Genomic DNA, 27694 nt, shown 5'->3' on the forward strand with positions numbered 1-27694 from the left:
TTATATGAGTCAACATTGAGCGCTTCATTGCAGGTGACAGAGCTAGGTGCCTCTGTTTAATTATAACGGCTACACAGATTTCATATTCTGACATGGGGTTGATTTTGTTCGTCTTCGTCCTTCTTCAGTTGTAATTCACAGAGGAAGGTGGATGACGAAAGTGTATCCATCCATGATCCCATATATGAGCTAATAATTATCACATGGAAGACAAACAAATCTTTAGGTCGTGGTCAATGCACGTACGTATAACTGATAGATGGCCACATGCTATCCACTAGTATTTTGCCACGTGTGATTATCAAAATTATTGACTTTCATCCTAGTAATACAGTATAATTTTTCAGACATTTGACAACACTGATTTTCTTCTCTAGTAATATAATTTTTCAATTTATCTTATCGCATTTTTCAAATGTCGATTTTATATTCTAAAATTATTCTCTAGATCAGAGTTATATTATAGACCAAAAAAGAAGAGATTTTTTGCTTGACTATATAGATTATATATTTATATCCTATAAATGGTTTTTATTACTTTCCCCTAAAATCATAGATATTTGACTATTTACGTAGATCATACACGCATTCGAATACGTGTATATATTAATACCTATATAAATACAACAATTTGATGACCATAAAAATAATGTTACATCGTCTCTTATAGCTGTAGTTACAAAAAAAAAAAAATGAATCTCCATCAGGTCCTCTTTCTCATTCTTCTTATTTTTCTTGTTGATTTATCAGATTATGATGTCCTAGCATATAATACCAATGCTGGTTACAATAACACATCAAAGTGTAACATTTACGAAGGACGTTGGATATATGACTATACCTCTAATCCTCTTTATGGAACATCGACATGTCCATTCATCGGATTGGATTGCCAGAAGCTTGGTCGGCCGGACAGGAACTACCTCCATTACCGATGGCAACCCTCCGGATGCGATATCCCAAGGTGATATTTTCACTTTCACAGTTTCACTTCTGTCAATACATTTCAAAATGTTTAAAAGATTTTTTTCTCTTTTCGCTTGATCACGATTAAATGATTACATTGTCTCCTTCAATGTCAAGGAGCAAATAATTGAAACTATGAAGATTGTGTATGATCTTCGAGAATCGCATTCATTTCATATCTAGAAATTAATTTGTGGAAAATCTCAAGTAGTAATGAAATGTGATGCTAAATCTTACATTTATTTAATGTAATAGTAGTATTTTTTTTTTGTAATTATGACTGTACATTTAGCAATTTATGACGCTTTTAATCATCGTATATTAATATTCTACGAAAATTTATGAATTTACATCGGAAATTGATTAGCTAGCATATCACTACTATGAGTTTGACCAAAAAAGATACATGCATATATCAAAATTACTTTGTCAGAATCAAGTAAAACGTCTGAGATTTACGTGGGGGATATGATGTGGCAGATTCGACGGACAAGATTTCTTAGCGAGATTCAAAGGAAAGAAAATACTATTTGTGGGAGATTCGCTAAGCAACAATATGTGGGTGTCTATGAGTTGCATGCTTCACGCGGCCGTTCCTAACGCTAAGTATACCTTCGACTATAACAACAAGCGCCTCTCTACTTTCACCATTCCGGTACGTACCTAGCCTCAAATGGTTTATTCCCGGTTATCGGCTTCGGTTAATAGACTATATAAGTATATATGATCAATTTTATTTTGATTTGTCATTTGTGTTACAATTAACTACAGGAATATGGAATATCTGTAAATTTCCTGAAAAATGGGTTCCTAGTAGATTTGGTAGCGGACAAAACAAGGGGACTGATTCTGAAACTAGATTCGATCAGTTCGGGGAATCAATGGTTGGGAGCAGATGTTGCCATCTTTAACACATTCCACTGGTGGTCTCACACAGGGCGTGCCAAAACGTAACCATGCATGAGCTTATTTATCTACACCATATGTATCATATAATCCATTAATGTTGATGTTGTTGATGATATATGGTAGATGGGACTATTTTCAAACGGGAGACCAAATAGTGAAAGAGATGAATAGAATGGATGCTTTCAAGATTGCATTGACAACTTGGGCTAAGTGGATTGATCACAACATTGATCCTTCAAAAACTAGGGTTTTCTATCAAGGCGTCTCTCCCGTTCATTTAAAGTTAATCTCGATCTATCTTCCTCTAGTAAGTAGTAATTATATAATCAACTGATTAATTAATTAACGATTCTTTGTTTCTCGTTAATTTTTGAAGCGGGAGTGAATGGGGTAAACCGGGGAAGACTTGCTTGGGCGAGACGGAACCACTGAAAGGACCAAGTAATAACCCCGGACCTAACATAGGTGAAGCGATAGTGAGAAGAGTGATCGGAGGGATGGCTAAACCGGTGGAGCTCCTTGATTTGACGGCTATGACGGAGCTGAGGAAGGACGCTCACCCTTCCATCTACGCCGGTGGAGGCAGTCGCTTAAATGACTGCAGCCATTGGTGCCTCCCCGGAGTCCCCGACGCATGGAACCAGCTCCTTTATACGGCTCTTCTCAGCCACTAGTTTTGCTTGGGCGTCAAATTAAAATTATATACAATTACGGATCCAGAAGTTTCTGTTACCAAAAAAGCTTGGATTTATATTATTAATCTGAAGATAATTAAGCAACTTTTTAAAATATATAATTTTAATGCTTTTAAAAAAATAACATACCCAAATAATAAATTCCCTTAAACATTAACTTCCTTTTTTTTCCTACTAATTAATTTAGTTACATATAATAATTAAATTAAACAAAAATCAAAAGTTTAAAATCATCAGAACAATTTTGTAATAGAAAAAAATGTTTCAAGAGAAAAAAAATCCAAGCAAATTCCAAGTAGGAAAAGGAATCAGTTCAGGTTTCGAACTCTGTTTGTTGTTATATAAATAGCCCCCATATCTTTTAGTTTAACAATAGCTCTCAGCAAGATTCCAACTTATATTTCTGTTTTTCTAAGGTTCCTCCTTCTATACTTTTTATTTTCTATTAGAAAACGTACGTTCTCTGGAATCAGATAAGGGTATCTAATTCTTGTCCTATTACTAGACTTCGATACCTAACTTCGTATATGGGTGCATGTTGTGATATTTTCTTTGAAGTTGAATCTTGCCTTATTTTTTTCTTTTTTGAATTCCTTTGATCGAAGCTTAGGAATTATTAGGTTATATAGTGAATCCTTTATTCTATTATTGATGTTAGTTAATTGCTTTTTGTTTCAGAGTTTCTAACAGATAAAATCACTTGACAAGAAGATGGCAGGAGGAGGTTTCAGAGTGATTCATCTTGTGAGACCATTCCTTGCATTCTTACCAGAAGTCCAATCGCCTGGAAGAAAGATTCCGTTTAGAGAGAAAGTCATATACACTGTCATCTCTTTTTTCATCTTCCTGGTCTGTAGTCAGTTGCCACTTTATGGAATCCATTCCACTACAGGCGCGGATCCATTCTATTGGATGCGTGTCATTCTTGCTTCAAGCCGAGGTACGGTTATGGAGCTTGGTATCACACCAATCGTCACATCCGGAATGGTTATACAGCTTCTTTCTGGTTCTAAGATCATAGAAATCGATAACAATGTCCGTGAAGACCGTGCACTCTTGTAAGTCTACTGTACCCTTAAATAGGTGTTTCATTCATATCAAAGTCTTTAAAGATTCAGAGACCAATAGGGTTATGTTTTTTTGGTTATAGGAACGGTGCACAGAAGCTGTTAGGACTCCTCATAGCGGTTGGCCAAGCAGTTGCATATGTTCTCTCAGGGATGTATGGTAGTGTTGGGGAACTAGGAGTTGGGAATGCTATGCTTATCATTGTTCAGCTCTGTTTTGCTTCCATTATCGTCCTTTGTTTAGATGAGCTTCTTCAGAAAGGTTATGGCCTCGGTTCTGGAATTTCCCTTTTCATTGCTACTAATATCTGGTGAGTTTTAACTTTAACGTCTAGCTCAAGCTTTCTCGGTTAAAACCTCAATGTCCATATTTTGATGTTGATGAAAACTCTTTTGTAGTGAGAGCATTATTTGGAAAGCGTTCAGTCCTACAACCATCAACAGTGGACGTGGAGCTCAATTTGAAGGAGCTGCTATTGCTCTGTTCCACCCGTGAAGAGATAAAGTCAGCGCACTCCGTGAAGCGTTTTTCAGACAGAACCTCCCGAATGTGACTAATCTGCTAGCCACAGTCTTGGTCTTTCTGATTGTGGTTTACTTTCAAGGCTTTCGTGTTGTTTTACCTGTGAGATCAAAGAATAATCGTGGACAGCAAGGCTCTTATCCTATCAAGTTGTTCTACACCTCAAACATGCCTATCATCTTGCAGTCAGCTCTTGTCTCCAACATCTACTTCATCTCTCAGGTATCAATCAGTTTATACAAAATCCTTACTCTGAGCTAAATGTATATATTGAAGTTCTTAACTTAAAGCATTGTGAATGTGTTTCTGTCTGTAGCTATTATACAGAAAGTTTGGTGGAAACTTTTTGGTGAACCTTATCGGTATGTGGAAGGAGTCAGAATACAGCGGGCAGTCTATCCCCGTTGGTGGTATTGCGTACTACATAACCGCCCCGTCAAGGTAAATTTTAGTTCTCTGGTTCGTTTCTTGATCTGTTGTGTACCTTTTGGTTAACTTCATCTGCATTTTTTTTGTGTGTTTCTGTTTTGCAGCTTAGCTGAGATGGCAACTCATCCTTTCCACGCTCTGTTCTACCTTGTGTTCATGTTAGGCGCGTGTGCGTTGTTCTCTAAAACCTGGATTGAGGTCTCCGGTTCATCAGCCAAAGATGTCGCCAGACAACTAAGAGTATGTTTGTTTGTTGGATCAACCTTGTCCTAAGCAAAGTTGCTGATACAATTCTTATCTTTGGTCTTTTGCATGACTAAAAACTCATACATTTGTTTCAGGAACAGCAAATGGTAATGCCTGGTCACCGAGACTCAAATCTTCAAAAGCAACTGAATCGATACATTCCCACGGCTGCAGCTTTTGGCGGTCTATGCATTGGTGCACTCACCGTCTTGGCTGACTTAATGGGAGCTATTGGGTCCGGCACTGGAATCCTTCTTGCAGTGACAATCATATATCAATATTTTGAAACCTTCGAAAAAGAAAAAGCAAGCGAGCTAGGTGTCTTCGGTTTGTAAAGCTCTTTGTAGAGCCTAGAAGTTTTCACTCACTTTTCATGCATGTGTATAGCTTAAAAGTTATTAAAGCTGAAAGATAGTTAGATGAAACTAAGGCCAATCACTTCATCTAACTATCTTTCAGCTTTATTGGTAAAGAGTTTCAGAAACTTTACTCCTTGGGTCTTCTTACACGAAAATCTTATTACATTTTTGGTTATTGTTATTTTTTCTACTCAAACGTCGGAAATATTATTGATTTGAGCATGAAGAAGTTAAATTACACGAATATGCAAAAACTATGATCTTACGATATAGAGTTCACAAATTGAGTGAACCTCAACAGAGACTGAGAACAAACACGTACAAGTTCAATATCATCACTTAAATTCACGAAAACAGGGCAGCATGAGATGATTATATAAGTTCTCGAAAAAGAATAGGTCTCTAGATTTATAGAAGTTCCCTAATAGGCCCTGATTCTTTTTTTTTTCTAGTCTGAAACTTCAAAAGATTCAAAACCATCACAAAAGAAGAAAGATACATAGACAACTATTTTCTGCTAATTGCCAAAAGACTATTGAGGATCAGCAAATGACAACTTGGCATGAGCTAGAGAGTCTTGGAACGGTAAGGAGTTTCCTGAGGAAAGCAGATTCATTTTCTTTTCCTCTGAAATTACCCAAGCGTAGTGTGAGTTTCTTGAGGATTGGTGAGTTCTCTAGAAAGTAACTCATTAGTTTCATTTCTGTTGCCTCCTCTTCTACCATTGGCTTTACTATGTCAACAAACTCCAGAGATGGTAGGTTACAATGCGGTCCAAGCAAAATACTAATTGGCTCCTCCCCTGGAGTTTTACTAAATCCCTGCAAGTAGGTAGAAAACAAGTTGAGTATGTGACACACTTTCAGTATTTGCATTAATAAAAAAGCAAGTTTCTGGTTTCAGTAATTGATCCTAACCAATGAGAGAGATTTTAGATTCGGGCAGCTCTCCAGAAAGACTGGCAACATTTCCCACCTGTAGTCGCCGAAGTCAACATGTAAGGAAGATAGGTTACGAAATAAAGGTAATCGTTCACATCTTGAGTAATTATAGATGACCTGCAAAAGAAAAAAGAGTATCACAGTTAACTTGGTAACGCACTTGAGACTAGGTAATACAGTTTCTTATACTAAAAACTCATGAGTACAGAGAATTTAACAGAGGTTACCTCAAGGGTATCTGAAGAGATGTCCATTTCTTTGACACTAGATATCCCGAGGAGAAAGTTACGGATCATATTTCTCTTTGGTAGATCATTCGGATCAAACCTACCCTTTTCGAAAGACAAGTTAAACAAAACGTCGATGGTCGTCTTAACGAGGGATGCCGAGTTATTTATAACAAAACTTGCAGTTTCATGACAATAAAGCTTGAGATTCTCAAGCTTAGGAGCATCAATTGCAACTACTTGTTCTTCATCTATATCCTCGTTACAGTGGCCCATAAGGGTGAAGCTAAGAAGAGACTGAGAGCAAACACGTAAATAATCTACATTGTCACAAGCACTCCTCTTTATAGTTAAGCTTTCGAGAACTGGACAGCCTGAGATCAGCATCTCGAAAGACCAATCGTTGGCAAACTTAACCATATCAAGATACATAACTTTGAGGGAAGGTAAAGAAACGGACTTGGGAGTAGTAAAGCTTACGTCAGAGAGCTTTAGGGATACCAAGCTATCACATGTGTAAACAGCTGGAGGTATCTGCACTTCATATTCGCACCACTTGCCATCTAGAATATGAAGATGTTCAACTTTGCGGTTAACAACAGTGTTAATCCACCGGGCGACATTAGCATTATCAAGATCATCCCACTTCCATTCGTACTTTACCCTTACGTATTGGTAGTTTAACTTAAAATTTTGCAGACACGACTCACTGTTAAAACCAAGAAAGCGATCGACGAAGCACATAAAAGCTTTGTACTCCGGGAAGTCACCATACCTCAAGTCCAAACCAGGTACATATCTCCAGAGATTTCCCCATCTACTGGATAACACACCAGTCTTAACCACATCTTTTGTGGGAAGTTTTAAAAGAATCTGACATAGCAAACAATCTGGTAATTTGCTCAGCCTATCTAGATTACCCGAGCGTTTGGCCGCACGTACACATGTACCAGTAGTACTACTCTCTGCGTCTTCATCCATGTATGTACACTTAACCTAGTAAACAATCAAATCGAACAAAAAAAAAAAAAAAAAACCCTTTCAATCTAATTTCGAGAGACTTTAAAAAATCTAATTTATAAATAAAAGAAAATCTATCAAAAATTCCAAAATTCCCAAAAGGTTATATGTCAACTTGAAACGATTGAATTTAATAGAGACAGAGAGTGAGAGAGAGTACCTGAAGATGATGAAAACAGTGAGACAAATCGCCGTCGAATTTTCCCGGCCAAAGTATCTTGCTTGCTTTGTCTCTCTCTCTCTCTCTCTCTACCTGTGTCACTCCAGTGGTTCGGTTGATTTAGCTAGCAGAGGCGTCCGTAGAGAGTAAGAGACGAATCCGCTAATCTTTTATGGGCCTTACATAATTGGGCTCACACTTCTTTAACTCTTTTTTCTTTCTTTTGTTTTTTTCATTATGATCCTCAAATTTACAATTACTTTCGTCTCTGAACATGTATTGTTTTTGTAAAACTTTTACAACTCCAAGACCTATTATTCATTAAAATTGATTAAAATTCTCCCCCCAATACACGGTTCACTACGGTTAACAATGATCAAACGACGTAGAATATATAAGAAAAAGGCTATATTAACTGTTGGGCTTATAATGGGCTGTACATATTTTTGGTCGTGCAAAGTTTCTTCGGGTTTTTTTCTTTCACTTTAACCCCCAAATTTACAGTTTCCTTCACCTCTCGCCTAAGTTTTTTAGCTTTCTGCAAGACAAGCCACTAACTCTCGAGTCTTGACCAATCAGAATGTCCCAGCCACGACGGAGTGATACTGATTTGATCCATAAATATGATTCTTTTTATGAACTACAACACTTCAATGTCATCAGAAGCTAACAAATAACATAAGTACTCAGAGACAACCTAGAAAGTTCATTGGTTATTTATGACTATCAAAGAACGACAACTTGGCATGATGTAGAGAGTCTTGGAATGGTAAGGAGTTCTCTGAAGATGACAGATTCTTCTTTCTTTATGGAATCATCCAAGCATAGGGTCAGTTTCTTGAGGCCTGTTGAATTCTCAAGTATGTAACTCACTAGTTTCATCTCCATCGCCTCTCCTTTCAGTGGCCTTTCTATCTTGACATACTTGAGAGATGATGATAGGACACGCCGAGGTCCAGACAAGATATCAATTCCCTCCTTCTCCGGATAATTAGTAGATCCCTGCAAGTACCACCATTTAACCGAGTTCGATATATGATTGATTACCTTCACCATTTGCATCTTAAGATAGGAAGTTCATGGTTCAGCAGAGACAATCCTTACCATGACAAGAGATTGTAGATTTGGGCAGCTCTCAAGAAAGATTGGCAACATTTCCCACGTGTAACTGTAGAACTTAACACGCATGGAAGATAGGTTACGGAATAAGGGTAGTGGTTCACATCTTGAGTAATCATAAATGACCTACGACAAGCAAACAAAAAAAAGGTGATATTAATAACTTTTATGATCGAAATTTAGCAATCACACAGGGAATTCAACAAATGTTAGTTACCATAAGAGTATTAGATGCAATGATCAAATCTTTGACATTAGAGATGGCAACAAGAAAATTCCGAAGCATAATTCTCTTTGGTAGATCATCTGGATCGAACTTCTTTCCAAAAGACAGGTTAAACTCAGTATTGATATCGGCCTTTACAAGGGAACTCGGATTTTTTAATATGAAACTTGCAACTCGACCATCACTGAGTTTCAGAAACTTAAGCCTAGGTGCATCAACTATAACTACTAAATCTTCATCCAAATCCTCGGAACCGTCTGCAATATGAGTGAAGCTCAACAGAGAGTGAGAACACACTCGTAAAACTTCAATATTATCATCAAAACTCCTCCCGATAGATAAGCTCTCAAGAACTGGGCAACGTGAGATGAGCGTTTCTAAAGCCAAAGCGTCGTCAGAGAACTTCATAACTACTAGACTGATAACTTTGAGAGAAGGTAAAGAAACATACTTGGGACTAGGCAAGGTTAGTGCACAGAGTGTCAAGCTTACTAAGCTCTCACAAGTGTAAATGGTTGGAAGCATCATGACATCCCAACTCCCGTTTGAATCATCCCAAACATGAAGATGTTTTACTTTTCGATCAACAACAGTGTTGACCCACCGCTTGATAAGACCAATTTCAGGCTCAGGCTCATAATTCCCATCACAATCGTAGTTCAACTTAAAATTATGTAAGCAAGATTCCCAATTGAAGCCAAGAAAGGTATCTACAAAACTGACGAATGTGTTGTGGTCCGGGAAATCACGATTCTCCAAGTCCAATCCAGGTACGTGTTTCCAGAGATTACTCCATCTTCTAGATAAAACACTAGTCCTAACGACCTCCTTAGTGGTTAGTTTCAAGAGTACCTGACATAGCAACGAATCTGGCAAATCGCTTATCAAATCACCCTCACTTGTTCTTCTACCTCTCGATCGTTTCGCAGTGGCTCGAACACGTTTCCTTCTAGCTCCATCCATGAAATCTTCCCTCTAACCTTTGAATTTGAAACAAAGGATTATAGAAAATCTAAGAAACCAACGATGCCGACAGAGTAGGTCAAAATGGAACGAAAATTCAAATTGAGGGCTTCCGAAGAATGTGCGATAGAGAGAGATTTGTACCTGTGTGTGTGAAACCCGGTTCGTTTTTTAACCGATTCGATTATCCGTCCTACGAAACCCGAATAGAAAACGCCACCATTTGGGTATGAATCGCAGTTGTTTTTCAGGTAGTTGGGCTTATAATGGGCTTCTATTTTTAAAGAAATGATTTCTGTCTTGCAAATTTGGGGCTCATATTTGTTAAAGAAAAAGACACAGAAGGACCCAATTTATATAACCTTAAATTTGCAAGATAAAGAAGAAAGTCATATGTGTTTCTGTTCATGAACAGTAAGACAAAATATTCAAAACCATCACAGAAGAAGAAAGAAACATAGACTTCACATAAGTCCAAAGACTATGAGGATCAGCGAATGAAAACTTGGCAAGAGCTAGAGAGTCTTGGAATGGTAAGGAGTTTCCTGAGGAAAGCAGATTCTTCTTTTCCTCTGAAATTACCCAAGCCTAGTGTGAGTTTCTTGAGGATTGGTGAGAAACTCATTAGTTTCATTTCTGTTGCCTCCTCTGCCATTGGCTTTCCTATGTCAACAAACTCCAGAGATGGTAGGTTACAATGCGGTCCAGGCTAAATACTAACTGGCTCCTCCCCTGGAGTTTTTCTAAATCCCTGCAAGTAGGTACGAAACAAGTCGAGTATGTGGGGTTTTGGTCGTACAAGTTCCTTCAACTCTTTTTTTTTTCTTTTTTGCATTATGATCCCCAAATTTACCATTTTTTTTTGTGTCTCTGAATACTATTTTTTTTTCATCTCCAAGTCTCTCTGTAGTGTACACTATGCTACTGTAATAAACGAAAAGAAGGCCACTAGACGAAAGAGTAAGAGAAGGGAAGCAATAACATTTATCCTTACAAGGTAAGATAATCATGAAAACAAGAAATAAAGAAGAATCATAGACAACGACAAGGATCAGAAAACCAAAACATGGCATGAGGTAGAGAGCCTTGGAATGGCAAGAAGTACAAAAAAAGGGAGTGATGCTAATTTGACCCATACATATGCTTTTCTTACGAGGTTTCAACACATCAACATCCATCACAAACGAATAAAAACTTGAAATTTCATAGTTTAAATCTGATGACTACCAGATAATGTCTAAATTGCCCCAGATAAAATCAGAGAACGATCACTTGGCATGAGGAAGAGAGTCTTGGAATAGCGATGAGTTCCTTTAAGATGACAGATTCTTCCTTTCTGAATTTTCTCACGCTCAGAGTCAGTTTCTTGAGGATTGGTGAGTTCTCAAGAATGAAACTCACTAGTTTCATCTCCATCTCCTCCCCATGCAATGGACTTTCTAACTTAACATACTCGAGAGATGATAAGACACACCGAGGTCCAGGAATCATATTGATTCTCCCCTTGTCCAGATAATGTCTAAATTCCTGCAACAATAACACAACCAGAGTGTTCAATATATGATACTTTTAACCATTTGCATTTTCAACAAAGGAGGAGGTTAATGCTTCAATTAAAATAAATCCTAACCAGGACAAGAGATTTCAGATTTGGGCAACTCTCAAGAAAGTTTGGCAACATTTCCCAACTCTTGTGGGTGGAATCCACACGCAAGGAAGACAGGTTACAGAATAAGGGCAGTGGTTCACATCTAGAGTACTCATAGATGACCTGAAATAATAAGAAGAAGAAAAAAAGAAAGGGATCAGGAAAAAATTGTAGGATAAAGTTAAGCCATTCAAATAGCAAATTCAACACAGCCAGGTTACCTCAAGAGTACTGGATGAGATGATCATATCTTTGACGAGATAGATGCTACCGAGAAAATTACGAATCATATTTTTCTTTGGTAGATCAAAATTGCTTCCATCAGACAAGCTAAACACAATATCGAGATCCACCTCAACAAGGCAACCGAAATTTTTTATTATGAAACTTGCAGTTCGATCATCCCGTAGCTTCAGAAACTTAAGCCTAGGAGCATCAATTACAATAGATGTATCTACCATAGAATCCTCGTCAATGGTCTTGTCCTGATTATGAGTGAAGCTCAACAGAGACTGAGAACAGACTCGTAAAACTGGTAGTTGATCATAGCCATCCCTATCAATATTTAAGGTTTCAAGAGTTGTGCAGCCTGAGATGAGCGTTTCCATAGTCAAATGGTCGGGGTATTCAACATAACTTAGATCGAGAACTCTGAGAGAAGGTAAAGAAACAAACTCGGGACTGGACGACATGGTTACGCGGGAGAGCCGTAAGGATACCAAATTCTGACAAGTGTAAATGGCTGGAGGTATCTGAGGCTCAGCACTCTCATATGCATCTTCGGTATAGTCGATATGTTTAGCTTTCAGGTCGAGGACAGTGCTCATCCACCGCCAGATAAGAGCATTATCAGGCTCACGATTCCCATCACCAAGGCAGCTAAACTTAAAACTTTCCAAGCACGACTCTCTGTGAAGACCCAGAAATCTATCGACAAAACTCACGCAATTGGCCATGCCGCTATCCGTATACCAGCGTCCTTCAAAGAAATCCTCACCATCCAAGTCCAATCGAGGTACGCATTTCCAGAGATCTCTCCATCTTCTAGATAAAATACTAGTCTTAACGACATCCTTAGTGGTAAGTTTCAAGAGTACCTGACATAGCAGTGAATCTGGCAAATCGCTTATCAAATCAACCTCACTTGCTCTTCTACCTCTCGATCGTTTCACAGTGGCTCCAACACGTTTCCTCCTAGCTCCATCCATGTGATGTGCGACGCAAAGCAAGAATACCCGAGTCGATTCAAATCTTCCCCTCTTAATTAACCTTTGAAATAAGGACTATAGAAAATCTAAGAATCCAACGATGACGACATTATCGCGAATTGGGAGCTAACACGACAGAGAGTAGGTCAAAATGGAACCAAATTTTCAAAATGAGGGCTTCCGAAGATTGGGGCGGCGATAGAGATAGATAGACGTTTTGTTGTCCGAATTGAAGACGCCACCGTTTTAATCATGAATCGCAATTGTATTCTTGCTGTACATATTTTTGGTCGTCCAAGTTTCTTCGGGTATTTTTATTTCATTTTAACCCCCAAATTTACAGTTTTCTTCACCTCTCGCCCGTTTTTTTTCTTCCCCTATTTTTTAGCTTTCGGCAAGACAAACCACTAATTTAGAATGTCCCAGCCACGACGGAGTGATACTGATTTGATCCATAAATACGATTATTTTTATGAACTACAACACTTCAATGTCATCAGAAGCTAAGAAATAACATTAAAAACAACCTAGAACGTTCATTGGTTATGTGTTATGACTATCAAAGAACTACAACTTGGCATGATGTAGAGAGTCTTGGAATGGTAATGAGTTCTCTGAAGATGACAGATTCTTCTTTCTTTATGGAATCATCCAAGCATAGGGTCAGTTTCTTGAGGCCTGTTGAATTCTCAAGTATGTAACTCACTAGTTTCATCTCCATTTCCTCTCCTTTCAGGGGCCTTTCTATCTTGACATACTTGAGAGACGATGATAGGACACGCCGAGGTTCAGACAAGATATTAATTCCATCCTTCTCCGGATAATTAGTAGATCCCTGCAAGTACCACCATTTAACCGAGTTCAATATATGATTGATTACCTTCACCATTTGCATCTTAAGATAGGAAGTTCATGGTTCATCTGACAATCCTTACCATGACAAGAGATTGTAGATTTGGGCAGCTCTCAAGAAAAACTGGCAACATTTCCCACCTGTAGCCGTCGAAGTCAACACGCAAGGAAGATAGGTTACGGAATAAGGGTAGTGGTTCACATCTTGAGTAATCATAAATGACCTACGACGAAAATAAAAGTGTTTCAGGATAAACTTATAACCGAATGTCTAAACATTCAAATAGCCAAACTCAACATATAGGTTACCTCAAGAGTAGGCGAAGCGATGGTCAAATTTTTTATGTTGGAGATCCCGACGAGAAAATTACGAATCATATTTCTTTTTTGCAGGTCATTTGGATCGAACATCTTGTTTAATTTCAAGTTAAACACAGTATCGATATCAGCATCAACAAGGGAAGCCAGGTCTTTAAGTATGAAGCTTGCAGTGCGTTGATCACGGAGATTCAGAAACTTAAGCCTAGGAGCATCAACTATAACTAGTAAATCTTCAACAAGTCCCTCCGAACCGTCTGCAATATGAGTGAAGCTCAACAGGGATTGAGAACACACTCGTAAAACTTCAATATCATCAATAAAACTCCTCTCTATAGATAAGCTTTCAAGAACTGGGCAATGTGAGATGAGCGTTTCTAAAGCCAAATCGTCTTCGTCGGCGAACTTAATAACTACTAGACTGATAACTTTGAGAGAAGGTAAAGACACAAACTTGGGACTAGGCAAGTTTAGTCCAGAGAGCGTCAAGCTTACTAAGCTCTCACAAGTGTAAATGGTTGGAGGCATCTGGACATCATAATAGGCGTCACAAGAATAGTCCGAAAGGTAGAGATACTTCACTTTCCGCCTAACAACACTGTTGATCCACCGCCTAGTAAGAGCATCTCCAGGCTCACCATAATCAGAAGAATCGTACTCTAGCCTAAAACTTTGTAAGCACGACTGAGTATTAAAACCCAGAAAGCGGTCGACAAAACTCAAGAATGCGATGTGGTCAATCGAGAATATGTTGCGGAAATCATAATACATCAAGTTCAATCCAGGTACATACTTCCATAATTTTTTCCATCTACTGGATAACAATCCTTGCAGTAGAGAATCGATTAAAGGTAACGCGATTGCGAGTTGCTAAAAATCGTGAAGTATATAATTCTCCGGCGGCCGTTTCGAAGTTTGGATCAATTAAGTTGAATCCGATTAGACACCTTCAAAAGAACATCGGGTTTTAGCAGCATAGAATGGATTGAAACGAGTAAGGTGATTGGGATTGGGCTAATGGGCTTTAGGTTGCAGCATAATGGGCCTATAGCTATAGAAGGACTCTCCCGCCGAGGGTCTTGCGATTGTCCCGCCACTCTCGTGCTAACACTTTTTTTGACGACTGAGAAAGCCGGATAACAATTTTTTCCGATAATCCCAATTATTTTGTTTTGTTGAGATCTTGCTGATTCTGGATTTCGTCTAGAAGAAGTCGAGAGTCGAGGACACTATGAGGGAAGAAGAAATTGAGAAGATCCGCGGCGTGGTTCGAGACTGCGTAAGTAAGCATTTGTACTCGTCGGCCATTTTCTTCGCCGACAAAGTAGCGGCACTCACCAATGACCCAGCTGACATTTATATGCAAGCTCAAGCTCTTTTTCTCGGTCGCCATTACCGACGCGCCTTTCACCTTCTCAACGCCTCTAAGATTGTCCTCCGAGATCTTCGATTCCGTTACCTCGCCGCCAAGTGCCTCGTAAGATTCCGATTTATCCCTTCTTCTATCTATCTAATTATCTATTTCTCTGTGGGATGGGATTTTGAATTTCAGATTGTTTCGCTTGATTAGAGGAGGGTTTTAGGGTTTATCCGGTAAATTCTGTGTGTGTGTCTTCAGGAGGAATTGAAGGAATGGGATCAGTGTCTCTTGATGCTTGGTGATGCTAAGGTTGATGAAGATGGAATTGTCTATGATGCCAAAGATGGTAACGTCATAGATTTTGATAAAGATGCAGAGGACCGAGAGATTAATGTAAGTTAAGATTTTTTTTTACTCATATTCAAATGTATATAATACTTCATTCTAGATGTACTGTAGGTAGTTTTATGTAATACGACTTAGAAGGTTTAGACAATTAAGTGGTCTGACTACTATATACTGTTTCTCCACTATACCATCTGAGGTTGAAGGTTTTGCAAGTACCTGCACTGATATATGGTGGTTGTCTTTTACAGATTTCATCGGCAATATGCTTTCTAAGAGGGAAAGCATATGGAGCTTTACAAAACCGTTCTCAGGCTCGACAATGGTCAGTGAGCCTTCTTTCACTTATCTTTCTTGTTCAGGGGATCATTTGCATTTTCATGATTTTGAGAGACTGATCTTATTGATTTAGTGGTGTAACATAATCTGAGCATGTATATAAGTTTCACTGAACTGCTAGTAGGAAATATTAGGATCTTTGTGTGTAATCTGGCTGATCCATCTATTTGATTGAGTGGTGTGTGGGAATCTTGAACTTCATATTCATTTAACTCATTAGTTTCGGTTGAGTTTGCAGGTACAAAGCTGCTATCAAGGCTGATCCTCTGTGCTATGAGGTACTACTAGCGTCCTAGTCAATTGCTGCATGTTATTTTTTTTTTCCATGGAAGTTGCAGAGCTTATGTGGGAAGATAAAATTCTCTTATCACTGTATAGTATTAAAAACCCTGATGTAGCTCTTGTAGATATCAGAAAACTTTACATGGACGTGATTTCTGTAATCTATCCTTTCAGGCTTTGGAATGCCTTATTGAAAGTCATATGCTTACATCTGAAGAAGGTGAGTTATAGTTTTTTCATTTTTCTTCATTTTATCGTCTTATTTGTTTCATGGTGCAGTCGTTTACATGACTGGAAGTTAACTGAGACTTTAATTACATAAAATTCAGAATCGAGTCTGCTTTCTTCACTGCAATTTAGTCCAGAAGACGGATGGCTCTCGTCTTTCTATTCATGCTTGATAAAGAAGGTAAACATCTCTATGTTGTACAGTGTTGATCCGATATGTGTCAATAGTTATGTGGCACTTATATTTTGAATTTGCTTGCTGATTCTCTATTCTGCTAATTTCTTTTGGCAAGTATCTTTCCTTTTTCTTCTTGGTACTTACTAGTTCTTCATGTCCAGTATGACATACAGAGCACGATAGATGCTAAGTTCAAGAAGCTTGAGAACGAAAGTGGTAGTGTCTCTGGATCATCGATGATCACATTGGCTAATAACACTGATCTGTTGGCCTGTAAAGCTGAGTACTACCATCAATGCTGTGAATATCAGAAGTGTTTCGAACTAACCTCCTCGTAAGTTGTATATTACTGCTGATGCTAAATTTTGAGCTATATGAAACTTGAATGATTCTAGCAATGTGATTCTCTTTTGGTCTTATTTGACAGACTCCTTGAAAAAGATCCTTTTCATTTGAAGTGTACCTTGGTACATTTGGCCGCTGCCATGGAACTTGGTAATTCAAATGAGCTCTATCTAATGGCATGCAATTTGGTAAAAGACTACCCTTCAAAGTGAGTATGAAATTTATTTTCTCAAGCTATATGGCCAGTGGGTGAGCATGTCAATATAGTTCTTATGATTTTATCCCAATCCTAGCTAGGATAGTTAAACTGTTTATGGTTCAGCTTGTCAAGACCATGAAACAACTTCAAGAGCATGTTTTTTTGGTGGAATATGTTTTATGTACTTGGTCTCGTGGAACATGTGAAATTGATTTCACATTTTTGTGTATGAGTCAAAGTTTCATAATTCCTTTGCTTGATGCTCTGTGGTATAAATACTCATGCGTGGTTTTGTAGGGCGTTGTCATGGTTTGCGGTGGGTTGTTACTACTATTGTATCAAAAAGTATGCTGAAGCTCGGCGGTACTTTAGGTAATGCCATGATTCAGTCTTGATCAACTCTAGTGGTAGGTGCATGTGTCTGACCTGAACCCCATTTATTCTAATATGGTTTTGCAGTAAAGCTACGAGTATAGATGGCTCATTCTCACCAGCTTGGATAGGTTATGGTAATTCCTTTGCTTCCCAAGAGGAGGGTGACCAAGCCATGTCTGCCTATCGTACTGCCGCTAGGCTATTTCCAGGGTAATCAAGTTACTCTTGTTTTCTTTTAAACTAGTGACTGTAAATGTGCAACTTGTGTCTAAAATGAGTCATTCTTAGCCCTGAAGCAATGTAGAAGTGTTCTTATTACGTCACAAATTGTTTTTTACAGGTTGAATCTTGATATTATCTTGTTCCAGGTGTCATTTGCCAACTCTGTACATTGGAATGGAGTATATGCGAACTCACAGCTACAAGCTTGCGGACCAGGTAAAGTTAGAAAATGCTGTCTGACATCTTCAATTTATATGACTTATCTTTGTGCAAATATTGTATTTACTTTGATCCCTTGTCTTTGTCCAGTTTTTCATGCAAGCTAAGGCGATATGCCCTTCGGATCCACTTGTTTACAATGAACTCGGAGTTGTTGCGTATCATATGAAAGAGTGCGTTCCTCTTCTCTTTACAGTCTGCTTATCTCTGAATTTTCCAAATGCAATTAATGACAAAGCTACACGACAAAATGGGGAGAAGGTAACGGTCCAGTAAATTGAGTCAACAATATTAACTATATTTCAGGTATAGTGAAGCTGTGCGGTGGTTTAAGAAGACATTGTCCCATATACCATCTGCATTAACTGAAACATGGGAACCAACTGTGGTCAATCTCGCTCATGCATATAGAAAGCTAAGGTATATTTTGGTGCACACACAACTAGCATCTTCTGTTGTGAATGTAATGAAGTTATTGACTCTTGAATTCTTATAAACAGAAAATACCCTGAAGCTATCTCATATTATGAGAAAGCACTTACACTATCAACTAAAAGCTTAAGCACTTATTCTGGCTTGGCGTACACTTACCATTTGCAGGTATTTTAATGTACTTTTAAACACCAGTCATTTCTTTGAAACAATACTTACGTTGATTATCACGTTTTTTCCATTTCCATCTCATTCTTGTCTAGGGGAAATTTTCAGCTGCCATCTCATATTATCACAAGGTAAACACACTACTGAATACGAGAGAACTATACTTATTTCCATAATTTTCTTCTCTGACAGTCGGTGAGCTATACATTTTTCAACTATTTTGTCTATTTTCAGGCCTTGTGGTTGAAAGCTGATGATCAATTTTGTACCGAAATGTTGAACGTAGCTCTCATGGATGAATGTCAGACTGGGGTTGAATCGGTTGATGCAAAGGTTGAGCCCTGCTAGAAATTGGTCAGTTAAATTAACCGCCTTATTCTAGTTCTTGTTGTAATTTATCTGTACTATCATTGTGACGCCTAACACAACTTATAATTTATTCCATGCATCAATAACCAAGAGACTGTTACAATATATTCTTTAAAGGGTCAAATACACTTCTGCTTTTTAATTTCTTGGTATAAACCAACGTAATACGGACAATAGACATTCATAGATAAAGAAATTTTCTTAGTGTGTGAATGGGCAGCTTTGTTTGTCTGCAGTGTTGTCTCCAGTGTCTGTGGTTTTGGTCTCTGATATAGGAGGTCCCTTGAGTAGTCCCCCGAACAGTTCTCCTGGATCATAGTAAATCTCAATCTCCTCTGCTCTAAGCGATTCATCAACCTGTAGAGAACCTCTAGAAATAAGTGAATCCTGATGCTAGAGTTTTAACCATTTAAAGATTAGGAGGGACACAAATTCATGCTTCAGACATACCTTTAGAACTCCTAGACCCAGGAACTGAACCATTTCCCCAGTAGGAGCATGACCTTTGAAAGTTCCTTCAAAGTATCCCCAGTGTCTAAACTTGAAGGCGATAACAGGCGGTCCTGAGTACACAGAGAGTACTTCCCATGCAAAGCCGCGTGGTAAAGCAGATCTAAAGGCGTCATGTGATGACTCGAAGCTCTCTTCCTCTGGCTTGTAGTACTGAAACTCTTGAGGCAAAGAGTTCTTGAGCAAAGCATTGTAACTCCCAAGCCTAAGCGTCTCTTCAGCTGATAAACCTTCCCTCCCTAATAAGTAAAACCACGTTAATCCTTTTCTTTTTTGGTAACTATACAGTTTAAGATCATATCGGTTAGGTGGATGTGGTAATTACCATTGACAAAAAGCTTAAATTTCTCGGGATTTATGGTCTTGAAGTCCTGTAAACGGATCTTGTGTGAGAGCTCCATCTCCCATGACTTGATTGCGTTTTGCACAGTCTCTTCTAACGACCCTTCTGGCCACACCTGCGCTCACAATCAAACACGATCAACGAATCAGATTAACATATTTTAGCAAATATCATCATGGTCTTTGTCAATAAATCCCGAGGACCTTGGTCTGGCCTTCTTCAAAGAGCTGATTTACACTATTGAAGTCTGGAGGGCGACCGTACCTCCACTGAACCTTTCCTGCATCTTCAAGGACGGACACAGATCTATACTTATCTCTCTCTTTCCTAGTAGTCATATAAGGATGATGTACAGATACTAATGCTTGCTTGTCTCTTTTATAATCATCTCACAATATATGTTGATATTCAACACAAAGAGTTATGGATAAGTGATCAACCCCGTTTTTGTAACACCACGTAAAGTTGACATTTTGGAAGTTGTTAATTGTCTCAATCACAATTCTAAATTTCATTATCATGAATAAGTTGCAACCAATAACCCACAATTACTTCGTCCTGTCCCAATTGGCTTCTTTTGTATCCAATGACATAATGACATTTCCCAAGACCAGCAAATAAAAAAGCAAACCAATGAGCTTTACGAGAAACTCTTGTGTAACTTTTTTTAAGTTAAGTTTGGTGTATGTCACATCGGATATTATATGGTAATCAAAGCTTCTAGACTTTTTTAAAAATAGAAATTATTGCAGAAACTAGTAAAACCTTTGATTTTTAAAATTAGTTATACTGAATATAGTTAGGACATATAGTCCAACAGCGTGGTGATTTGTGTTAGTCACAAACTCACAATCTAAGCATATTGTTGATAAAGATAAATAAAAATAGGCAAGAGAAAAGAGTTTACATGGGTTCTTTCTTCTTCGAAAAGCTTGTTCACGGTGTCAAAAATCGGAGGACCACCATATCTCCACCGTATGTTTCCCGTTCTTTCATCGTTCAAGATCGATCGGTACTTGTCCGCCGCCAACTTCAGAGACGAACGACCACCCTCTAGAGCATCCGCAGACGAAGACATTTTCGTGAGTTTGCATAGAGTAGAGATTTTAAAGATAATATTAAGACTCTCTACTATTTTATATAGCACCTAGCAAAGTAACCTTTTTTGCATACGACGATGATGTTAGCATAAAAGACAGATGTCACGATTTAGACGGAAATTTCAGAGGAGTCATCATTGCTCGCGGTCGGTTTGGAGGAGTTTTTACTGGCAGGATCGACTTCATAACTCTAAACTCCGTTAAGAAAAAAGAAAAAAAAAAGAAAAAAGAATAAAAAACAAAAAAAGGAAAAATAGAATTTTAACAATCCTTTTTCTATTCTATCTGTTAAGTTAAAGATGGAAACCCTAATGTATATATAAATTATATAACTCTCCTTCTCCGTTTACACTTTGATTAATAACAGAAAACGATTACAGGGTTCTTCAATTCTCAAACCATGCCACCGTCTGCAAACAAGAACGAATCTCTCCGAATCGATGATAGTTTGTCATTCTATCGAGACGTCACGAGAGACTCGTATTCAACCAAACCCTTGGCATTCCCATGCATTGAACCAACCGGTGTTGTATGTTCCCTGTCAACCTAAATCTTTTTTTGTTTTTATCTTTTTTTTTTATTTTCATCCAATATTTGATTATATCGATGTTTGAAACGTTCTTTAGGGAGCTGGGCTATATAATTCAGGCAACAGTTGTTTCATAGCTTCAGTGTTGCAGTGCTTAACTCACACCGTGCCTCTTCTTGAGAGCCTTCGCTCATACAAAAGTCAAAACCCTTGCAATTGTAAGACTCCAGAGTAAATTTTCAATATTCCTATTTTTTCTCTTCTCTGATTTTAGTCCTCTGTTTCTTCATGGTCTTAATCTTATGGCTCCTTTTTGGGTTTTCAGGTGGCAGCGAGACATTCTGTGTTATGCAGGCTCTGCAAGATCATATTAAGCTTTCTCTCAAGTCTTCAGGATCTTATATAACGACGAATCAGTTTCGTGATAATCTAAATCGTATGTTATCTTCTTCTTTATTTTTTCTCCCTCCTCATACTTTGTTTTTTGGTGAGATTTCTTCATATGGATGGTTTTAACCTTAAGCCACCACAGATTTTTCACCTGACTTTCAGATAAACAACCAAGAAGATGCCTATGAGTTTCTACAGTCGTTTTTGGATAAGTTAGAGAGATGTTTGATTCCGAGAAATAATAGCCCTTCAGGCTCTGTCTCTTCTCAAGATGTCAACATTGTTGATCACGTCTTCGGTGGCCGTCTCATGAGTAGGGTATGACAAGTTAATAATTTATTACCGTACGCTATATTAATCTTACTGTTGCAATTAATTTTCATATTGATTATGTTTCTATCTCTTCCTTTTCAGCTTCATTGCCGCAATTGCAATTCCTTTTCTGACACATTAGAAACCTCTCTTGGATGGAGTCTGGAAATTGAAGATGTTGATAACCTTTTGAACGCGCTAGAGTCTTTTACCCGTGTTGAACAACTCGAGGATCAGTTAACCTGTGATAACTGTAAGAAGAAAGTTTCAAAGGAGAAGCAATTTCAGCTCGATAAATTGCCACTGGTTGCAACATTCCACCTGAAGAGATTCAAGAATGATGGACTAATGATGAAGAAGATATCCAAACATGTCGAGTTCCCTTTGGAGTTGGACTTGCTTCCGTACATGAGCGGTAACCTAGATTCCCAAGTAAGTGAACTTTTGGTTCTATAAAATCAATCTTGAGATTTCCATGTCTTAAGTCTTAACATCCTAACAGGTTATACTTTTGTTTCTTTCAGGTTTCTACTAAATACCATCTCTACGCCATTGTGGAGCATCTTGGATATAGAGCATCTTTTGGTCATTACTCCTCTTATGTGAGATCAGCTCCCGAGACATGGCATAAGTTTGATGACGCCAAGGTAGTATGATATAACATTTTTTATTTGATTTGTGGTTTAGTTAGTTAGCTATATAAACAGACCTCTCTGAAGGGTGTTAAATAAATGCAAGTTTTTCTTGGCAGGTCACAAGAATCAGCGAAGATGATGTTCTATCAACAAATGCGTATATGTTATTTTTTGTAAGAGAAGGAACTCCTACGTTTTCTAGTGCTTTCGAAGTGTCGAAACCTTGGTATGAAGCTAGTCCTTTAAATTCTTCACCAAAGTCAGTGCTTGAGACTAGCTGGAGAGAAGAGTACGCATTTGATCACGATAATGAGAGTGGCGATAATTTCAAGTTGCCAACAAAGCCAGTGCTTGGGACTAGCTGCACAGAGAAGTATGCATTTGGTCACGATTATGAGAATAGCGATAATTTCACGTTTTCAACAAAGCCAGTGCTTGAGAGTAGCTGTAGAGACAAGTGTGTATCTGATCACAGTTATGAGAATGTCAGTACTTCCAACAAAGCATGTAACTACCCGGTGGGAGTATCGATCCTGGATGTAAATAATCTAGATTTACGTTGTTATGAGTCTCAGGAACAAGTGTTTCATCCAGCAGACAGTGATAGTAATTCTTACATGAGTGATAATTTCGAGTCACCTAAGGCTGATAAATCATTTGCTGAGATCTCGTCTGACCAGGATGAGCCTAATTTGTCTCCAGAACGCAAAGGTACTATCTCTTTACCATTGATAGCTTTAGTCTTAATTACCGTAAACCTATGGAGGATACTAAGAAAGATAATGTATCCTCAGTTAAGACTAGCTCTAATATAGTGCTTGCTGTTTCTGCAGATCCTAAGGCTAAAGAAATTGCTCTTTCATACCGTAAGAAGATTCCTACATCTCGCTCTTCCGCTTTAGGTCAACCTTATACGATCAAGAAAAGGAAAACATCTAACAGCAGAAGATCGACGAAGGGCAAGATTTCGTCTTACATTTCACAGTATTTTGGTGTGTTATGGGTGGTAGCATTGGAATCAGCTCTGAAGCGCATAGTGAATATATCCAGAATCAAGTCAAATGCATATGTCTCGTTCTTCATGGATCATGTAATACCACATTAGCCTAGCCTATAAACAAACTAGTAGTATGATCTTTAGAATAACTTGTGTGGAATAATCCCTGTTAATATCTTCACATATTTCTAACAAAGAACACATGACATGATCTAAGCGTTGTGTACTTTTAGACGAAGGAGCAAAAGAAACTAGACCTCACTTTCATTAGTTTATCAACATAAACAGAAGCAAAATAAAACGAAAAGATGCAGGGGACAAGCATGTGCTGTTTAGCAATCATACCTTTAAAAGTCCAAAAGAAGCTGGGGAAGAATCCTCTCTAAATGAGTAGCTTCAATCTTTTCCATTCCCTCAGCTTCAGCGATTATAGCAGCTCGCTGCACAGCCTCTGCCAATGCTCATTAGCTAAACCACATGAGTTAAAAGGAGAAAATTGACTAGTTTCTAAAAAAATGCAAACATGGATAGATACTTGACCTGAGACAAAACTCTTGAGAAGTTCACAGCTGAGCTTTAAAGCATTTGCGTTAGCTACATAAACCAATAACCATAAGTATTAAATATCATCCATGTCTCATTTCACAGTTTACATGAGAAAGTAAACAAGGGTACCAGAAGCAAGTCTGTTCTTCTTAGTTGTTCCCAGAGCAACCTGAAGTGAATGTAATTTAGCATCAACAAATGGTATCTTCATCACTTGATGAACGTATCAAAAGGTCATAGCTGTTACAGAATCTAGTGAAATTACGATAATAATTATAATCTTGTGACATGAAATAGAGAATACCTCAGCTTCAGTAGCATCAATGGCATCGCTCCTCTCCCTTTCTGTATAATCGAGCAGAGAAATCAAACAGAGAAGATCAACATAAGAGGAATTAAGCTAAGCTACTCTGAGAAAACATGGAGGTGTACCGCGAAACCTTCGGGCCCAAATGTGCTTGAAAATGGCGTGAATCAAATCCTAATTCAACGAAAACACACAAGGAGGTAAGGATGGAGACAATAATAGAAACGGCGGATGAGAAAGGGAAGACGCGAGCAAAGATTTACAGAATCGAAGGTACTGTTGGCGTCCATGACGCATGTATTAAAAAGGAAGCTTCCTCCCTGGGTTACAAACACCAAAACGTAGACCGCTATGAATAAACTAGAATCATGGAAAATTACTACCAATACATTAAAAATCATATAACAAATTCTACAATTGAAAAAGTTTACAAGCTATATATATATATATACACAGTATACACCTTGAGATGTTGATCCAAAGAAGGCAGCGATTTATTTACAGTGAGGAGGCGACGACGAGCTCCGATGGCGGAGGATTGGAGGAATTTGGAAGACGAAGAAGAAATTAAAGCTCGAGAAGGAAGGAAGAAGAAACTAAAAAATCGAACGGCAACGTTTTGGTGAGTCATGTTAGTAGTAGTAAGCCCAAACCGTTTTGGGCCAAATCGGGCACTGTAATAAGGAATAGGAAATAACAAAAGTAAATAGGAAAAAAGGAAAATTCGAAAATAGGAAATAGGAAAAAGGGAAAATAGAAAAAAAGAAATAGAAAGATCAAATCCTGAGCTGACCGTCATATACCTTTATCTATAAATATAACGATGAATAACGTTTTTGTTTTGGTCACTCTTCTATTAGCGGTCTCTAGAGATTTTAGTTGCACGGGATGGTTGAAGGTCCGTAGGTTGACTTCTCTGAATGTGATTACCATACCTAATTTTGACGATTGTGTTTTCTATACCTTTGTTGATGGAACCTTTTTGATGATTCTCTGTTATATTTCGTTGTACACTATGTGGATCCAAGGTTTCATCATATACCTCATTCAGTTAATTAATACTAAATGAAGTTGATCTGACTTGATTTTCTTCGGGTGATGCGTTTGAGGGCAAATCTGTCACTTAAAGACACTACAGATTCATTAAACGCAACCTTTTTCAAATCCAAGTGAAGAATCACTGATCAAAATATCCGAGCTTAATGCCAGTTATAATTTGTCCACATACATCAATAAAGTTATGTGTACACACATGTTAACTGATTCATAACGATTAATTTGTTATTTGTCCATGTTATAATTGTTTCTAAATCCATACAGGTTATTGTGCAAATAATCTATCTAATAATACTTTTTTTCTGATCATTTATTTATTTTTGTCGACAAAAATATACCACTTTTATAATAAACGTGTGGGGGTAAGATTATAAATGTTATGTAAGATGCATATGTTACGGTCCAATGTGCATATTTATAATAACGAGAATTCAGTTATGCGACCCAACAATTCAATGTGTCGTGTGAAAAACAATGGAATGGGAAAATGCTTTTAACAACTTATACATGACCCAAACGCTAGCTAGGGAGAGTTTTCTCATAAGTTTTGGAAAATATCCAGTTTAAATAAAAATTAATTCAACCTATTATTCAACTAAAGTTTAAAAAATTATAATCGGATACTACATGAACTAGACAATCCACGAGCATCATCCAACATGAAAAAGATAACAGAATCTGTGACTAGAGTCCAAACATATGAAAATCTAACGGTAAACTAATTCAATCTCTTGTCGTGTTCATATTTTGCCCAAGTATTTTATAGTAATCCTGAAAACGTTAAAAATAATTAGAGAGAGCCGTCAAAAATAATAATATCATTTTCCAATTAGATTTGTTAGTCAATGAGATGAGTCAAACAATAATGCGTACATTTTATTGATTTATTTTTTTATGTTTTTAAAAAAAAATAACCGTCGAATCATTGACCTCCTTTGTAACGAAACCTCTGCAAGTCTGCAACCGAATAAAATATCTGGAATTATGAAAAATACAGTCACTCCAGTGATCATCTATATAAGCAGCAATACTCAAAATCATCTTTAGATCTCTAACACCATAATCAGAGAAAAAATAAAAAAAAATTATGACGATTCTTAACCATTAACAAAACCATATATAAGAGCATCTTTATTGATCGGTATTGTTAAAGGTATTCTCACCTAAAAATTAAAAAATAATAATAAACCAAATAAAAAGGTGAGTAACGTTGCTCTAACAAACATCAGAAGAATCGTTGCTCTTTAGTATAACTGTTTATGATTGGTCAATTTTTTAATATTAATTTATTATTTAAATATCTAATACTAATATTCAAAGAAAATAATTAAAATAGTATTTTAAAAATACATTATTTTAAGCAATCTTTGATATTGCTACCGATAATGATGGTCTAACCTTACCGAATTGGTGAAACGCGCGTTTTACACGCTCATTCTGCGCGTGGGCGTTAGCTTCAATTATTTGCCTGTTGTGTGGCACGCGCGATAAGTTGGCCAGACCCGTGAACCAAACGACACCGTTTTAATAAATTGTAGTAATCTATATATATAAAGTTAGCTTTTCTCACTCCTGGTGCAGCCAACTCAGCTCCCACATCAGCCACATCTTCTCTAATTTTATGGGCCTTACAGATTTTAATAAGCCCTTTAAACAATCATACAAATGACAAACTGATCAACTAAATTTCATCTAAAATCTGTAGGCCCAATACTATTTCATTCAAATTTTCTAGACCCATCACTATTTTTAAATCCTATGAATTCAATTTTTTATTTTAAAATAAATTTAAAATATTCATTTAGTGCATAATTTTTTGTTAATTATAATTAATCGAAAGTTTAAACAAAAAATAATTATGTAAAATGAATTAAATGTTTAAATAAGAAAACAATACTATAATTTTTCATTAGTGGTAATAATATAGTTAAATATTTCTATTAAACTGATCATAATTTAAAACTTCAAATATCAAAACAAGGCAACCCAAGCAACACTTTCAAAGAATCAAGGAAACACAACTACAAATCAG

At 37.5% G+C, this 27694-nt stretch overlaps 9 protein-coding genes and 1 pseudogene across 17 annotated transcripts; 4 read left to right on the plus strand and 6 right to left on the minus strand.

Annotated features, from left to right (window-relative positions):
• The first annotated feature begins 633 nt into the window (after positions 1–633).
• LOC147939311 (protein trichome birefringence-like 42) lies at positions 634–2727 on the plus strand. Its single transcript, XM_087466409.1, has 5 exons — positions 634–964; positions 1447–1621; positions 1738–1916; positions 1999–2157; positions 2252–2727. The coding sequence occupies exons 1-5, from the start codon at positions 693–695 to the stop codon at positions 2547–2549; spliced, it is 1083 nt and encodes a 360-aa protein (XP_087322535.1). The 5' UTR covers positions 634–692; the 3' UTR covers positions 2550–2727.
• A 413-nt stretch (positions 2728–3140) lies between these two features.
• Positions 3141–5369, plus strand: LOC147939312 (uncharacterized; annotated as a pseudogene). Its single transcript, XR_015566498.1, has 6 exons — positions 3141–3628; positions 3721–3948; positions 4037–4382; positions 4477–4601; positions 4694–4829; positions 4931–5369. The product of XR_015566498.1 is annotated as an uncharacterized LOC147939312 (transcript).
• A 71-nt stretch (positions 5370–5440) lies between these two features.
• On the minus strand, positions 5441–7716 carry LOC104714140 (putative FBD-associated F-box protein At1g78730). Its single transcript, XM_010431400.3, has 4 exons — positions 7543–7716; positions 6363–7358; positions 6112–6252; positions 5441–6015 (listed from the first exon to the last, which is right to left on the minus strand). The coding sequence occupies exons 2-4, from the start codon at positions 7341–7343 to the stop codon at positions 5737–5739; spliced, it is 1401 nt and encodes a 466-aa protein (XP_010429702.1). The 5' UTR covers positions 7344–7358; positions 7543–7716; the 3' UTR covers positions 5441–5736.
• A 435-nt stretch (positions 7717–8151) lies between these two features.
• On the minus strand, positions 8152–10027 carry LOC104714141 (F-box/LRR-repeat protein 13-like). Its single transcript, XM_010431401.3, has 3 exons — positions 8879–10027; positions 8647–8787; positions 8152–8544 (listed from the first exon to the last, which is right to left on the minus strand). The coding sequence occupies exons 1-3, from the start codon at positions 9848–9850 to the stop codon at positions 8269–8271; spliced, it is 1389 nt and encodes a 462-aa protein (XP_010429703.1). The 5' UTR covers positions 9851–10027; the 3' UTR covers positions 8152–8268.
• Positions 10028–10811: 784 nt separating this feature from the next.
• Positions 10812–12967, minus strand: LOC147939313 (F-box/LRR-repeat protein 13-like). Its single transcript, XM_010431402.2, has 3 exons — positions 11720–12967; positions 11481–11621; positions 10812–11377 (listed from the first exon to the last, which is right to left on the minus strand). The coding sequence occupies exons 1-3, from the start codon at positions 12704–12706 to the stop codon at positions 11108–11110; spliced, it is 1398 nt and encodes a 465-aa protein (XP_010429704.1). The 5' UTR covers positions 12707–12967; the 3' UTR covers positions 10812–11107.
• A 179-nt stretch (positions 12968–13146) lies between these two features.
• LOC147939314 (F-box/FBD/LRR-repeat protein At1g78750-like) lies at positions 13147–14798 on the minus strand. The gene is made up of 3 exons (XM_087466060.1): positions 13868–14798; positions 13642–13782; positions 13147–13541 (listed from the first exon to the last, which is right to left on the minus strand). Exons 1-3 carry the CDS (start codon positions 14645–14647, stop codon positions 13266–13268), a joined length of 1197 nt encoding a protein of 398 aa, XP_087322186.1. The 5' UTR covers positions 14648–14798; the 3' UTR covers positions 13147–13265.
• Positions 14799–14808: 10 nt separating this feature from the next.
• Positions 14809–19271, plus strand: LOC147939315 (anaphase-promoting complex subunit 6-like). 3 transcript variants are annotated; one of them, XM_087466059.1, is made up of 18 exons: positions 14960–15353; positions 15495–15629; positions 15833–15906; positions 16159–16198; positions 16377–16422; positions 16532–16611; positions 16770–16942; positions 17036–17161; positions 17450–17524; positions 17612–17737; positions 17896–17965; positions 18059–18141; positions 18275–18388; positions 18469–18568; positions 18664–18699; positions 18803–18901; position 19055; positions 19158–19271. In XM_087466059.1, exons 1-18 carry the CDS (start codon positions 15108–15110, stop codon positions 19205–19207), a joined length of 1674 nt encoding a protein of 557 aa, XP_087322185.1. In that variant the 5' UTR covers positions 14960–15107; the 3' UTR covers positions 19208–19271. The 3 variants fall into 3 exon arrangements, 2 of the variants coding, with proteins under 2 accessions (XP_087322184.1, XP_087322185.1); XM_087466058.1 differs by lacking the exons at position 19055; positions 19158–19271 and having other exon boundaries at positions 14809–15353; positions 18803–19042; XR_015566329.1 differs by lacking the exons at position 19055; positions 19158–19271 and having other exon boundaries at positions 17868–17965; positions 18803–19042.
• Positions 18982–20894, minus strand: LOC104714156 (pathogen-related protein-like). 3 transcript variants are annotated; one of them, XM_010431414.3, is made up of 4 exons: positions 20698–20894; positions 19773–19905; positions 19388–19686; positions 18982–19294 (listed from the first exon to the last, which is right to left on the minus strand). In XM_010431414.3, the coding sequence occupies exons 1-4, from the start codon at positions 20866–20868 to the stop codon at positions 19139–19141; spliced, it is 759 nt and encodes a 252-aa protein (XP_010429716.2). In that variant the 5' UTR covers positions 20869–20894; the 3' UTR covers positions 18982–19138. The 3 variants fall into 3 exon arrangements, with proteins under 3 accessions (XP_010429716.2, XP_087322187.1, XP_010429717.2); XM_087466061.1 differs by lacking the exon at positions 20698–20894 and adding an exon at positions 20055–20551; XM_010431415.3 differs by lacking the exon at positions 20698–20894 and adding an exon at positions 19994–20288.
• Positions 20577–23969, plus strand: LOC147939316 (ubiquitin carboxyl-terminal hydrolase 21-like). 2 transcript variants are annotated; one of them, XM_087466056.1, is made up of 9 exons: positions 20577–20872; positions 20978–21419; positions 21517–21637; positions 21745–21855; positions 21952–22127; positions 22224–22553; positions 22646–22768; positions 22873–23467; positions 23590–23969. In XM_087466056.1, the coding sequence occupies exons 2-9, from the start codon at positions 21291–21293 to the stop codon at positions 23859–23861; spliced, it is 1857 nt and encodes a 618-aa protein (XP_087322182.1). In that variant the 5' UTR covers positions 20577–20872; positions 20978–21290; the 3' UTR covers positions 23862–23969. The 2 variants fall into 2 exon arrangements, with proteins under 2 accessions (XP_087322182.1, XP_087322183.1); XM_087466057.1 differs by having other exon boundaries at positions 20698–20872; positions 21271–21419.
• LOC104714155 (protein MHF2 homolog) lies at positions 22832–25273 on the minus strand. Of its 3 annotated transcripts, none has more exons than XM_087466062.1 (8): positions 25070–25273; positions 24870–24926; positions 24732–24780; positions 24604–24644; positions 24429–24468; positions 24294–24347; positions 24099–24204; positions 22832–23113 (listed from the first exon to the last, which is right to left on the minus strand). In XM_087466062.1, the coding sequence occupies exons 1-7, from the start codon at positions 25235–25237 to the stop codon at positions 24101–24103; spliced, it is 513 nt and encodes a 170-aa protein (XP_087322188.1). In that variant the 5' UTR covers positions 25238–25273; the 3' UTR covers positions 22832–23113; positions 24099–24100. The 3 variants fall into 3 exon arrangements, with proteins under 3 accessions (XP_087322188.1, XP_010429715.2, XP_087322189.1); XM_010431413.3 differs by having other exon boundaries at positions 22832–23117; XM_087466063.1 differs by having other exon boundaries at positions 22832–23867.
• Positions 25274–27694: the final 2421 nt, after the last annotated feature.

The sequence above is a fragment of the Camelina sativa genome, chromosome 9 (genome assembly GCF_030686135.1).
Source record: "Camelina sativa cultivar CO46 ecotype springtype chromosome 9, ASM3068613v1".
NCBI classification, from domain to species: Eukaryota; Viridiplantae; Streptophyta; class Magnoliopsida; order Brassicales; family Brassicaceae; genus Camelina; species Camelina sativa.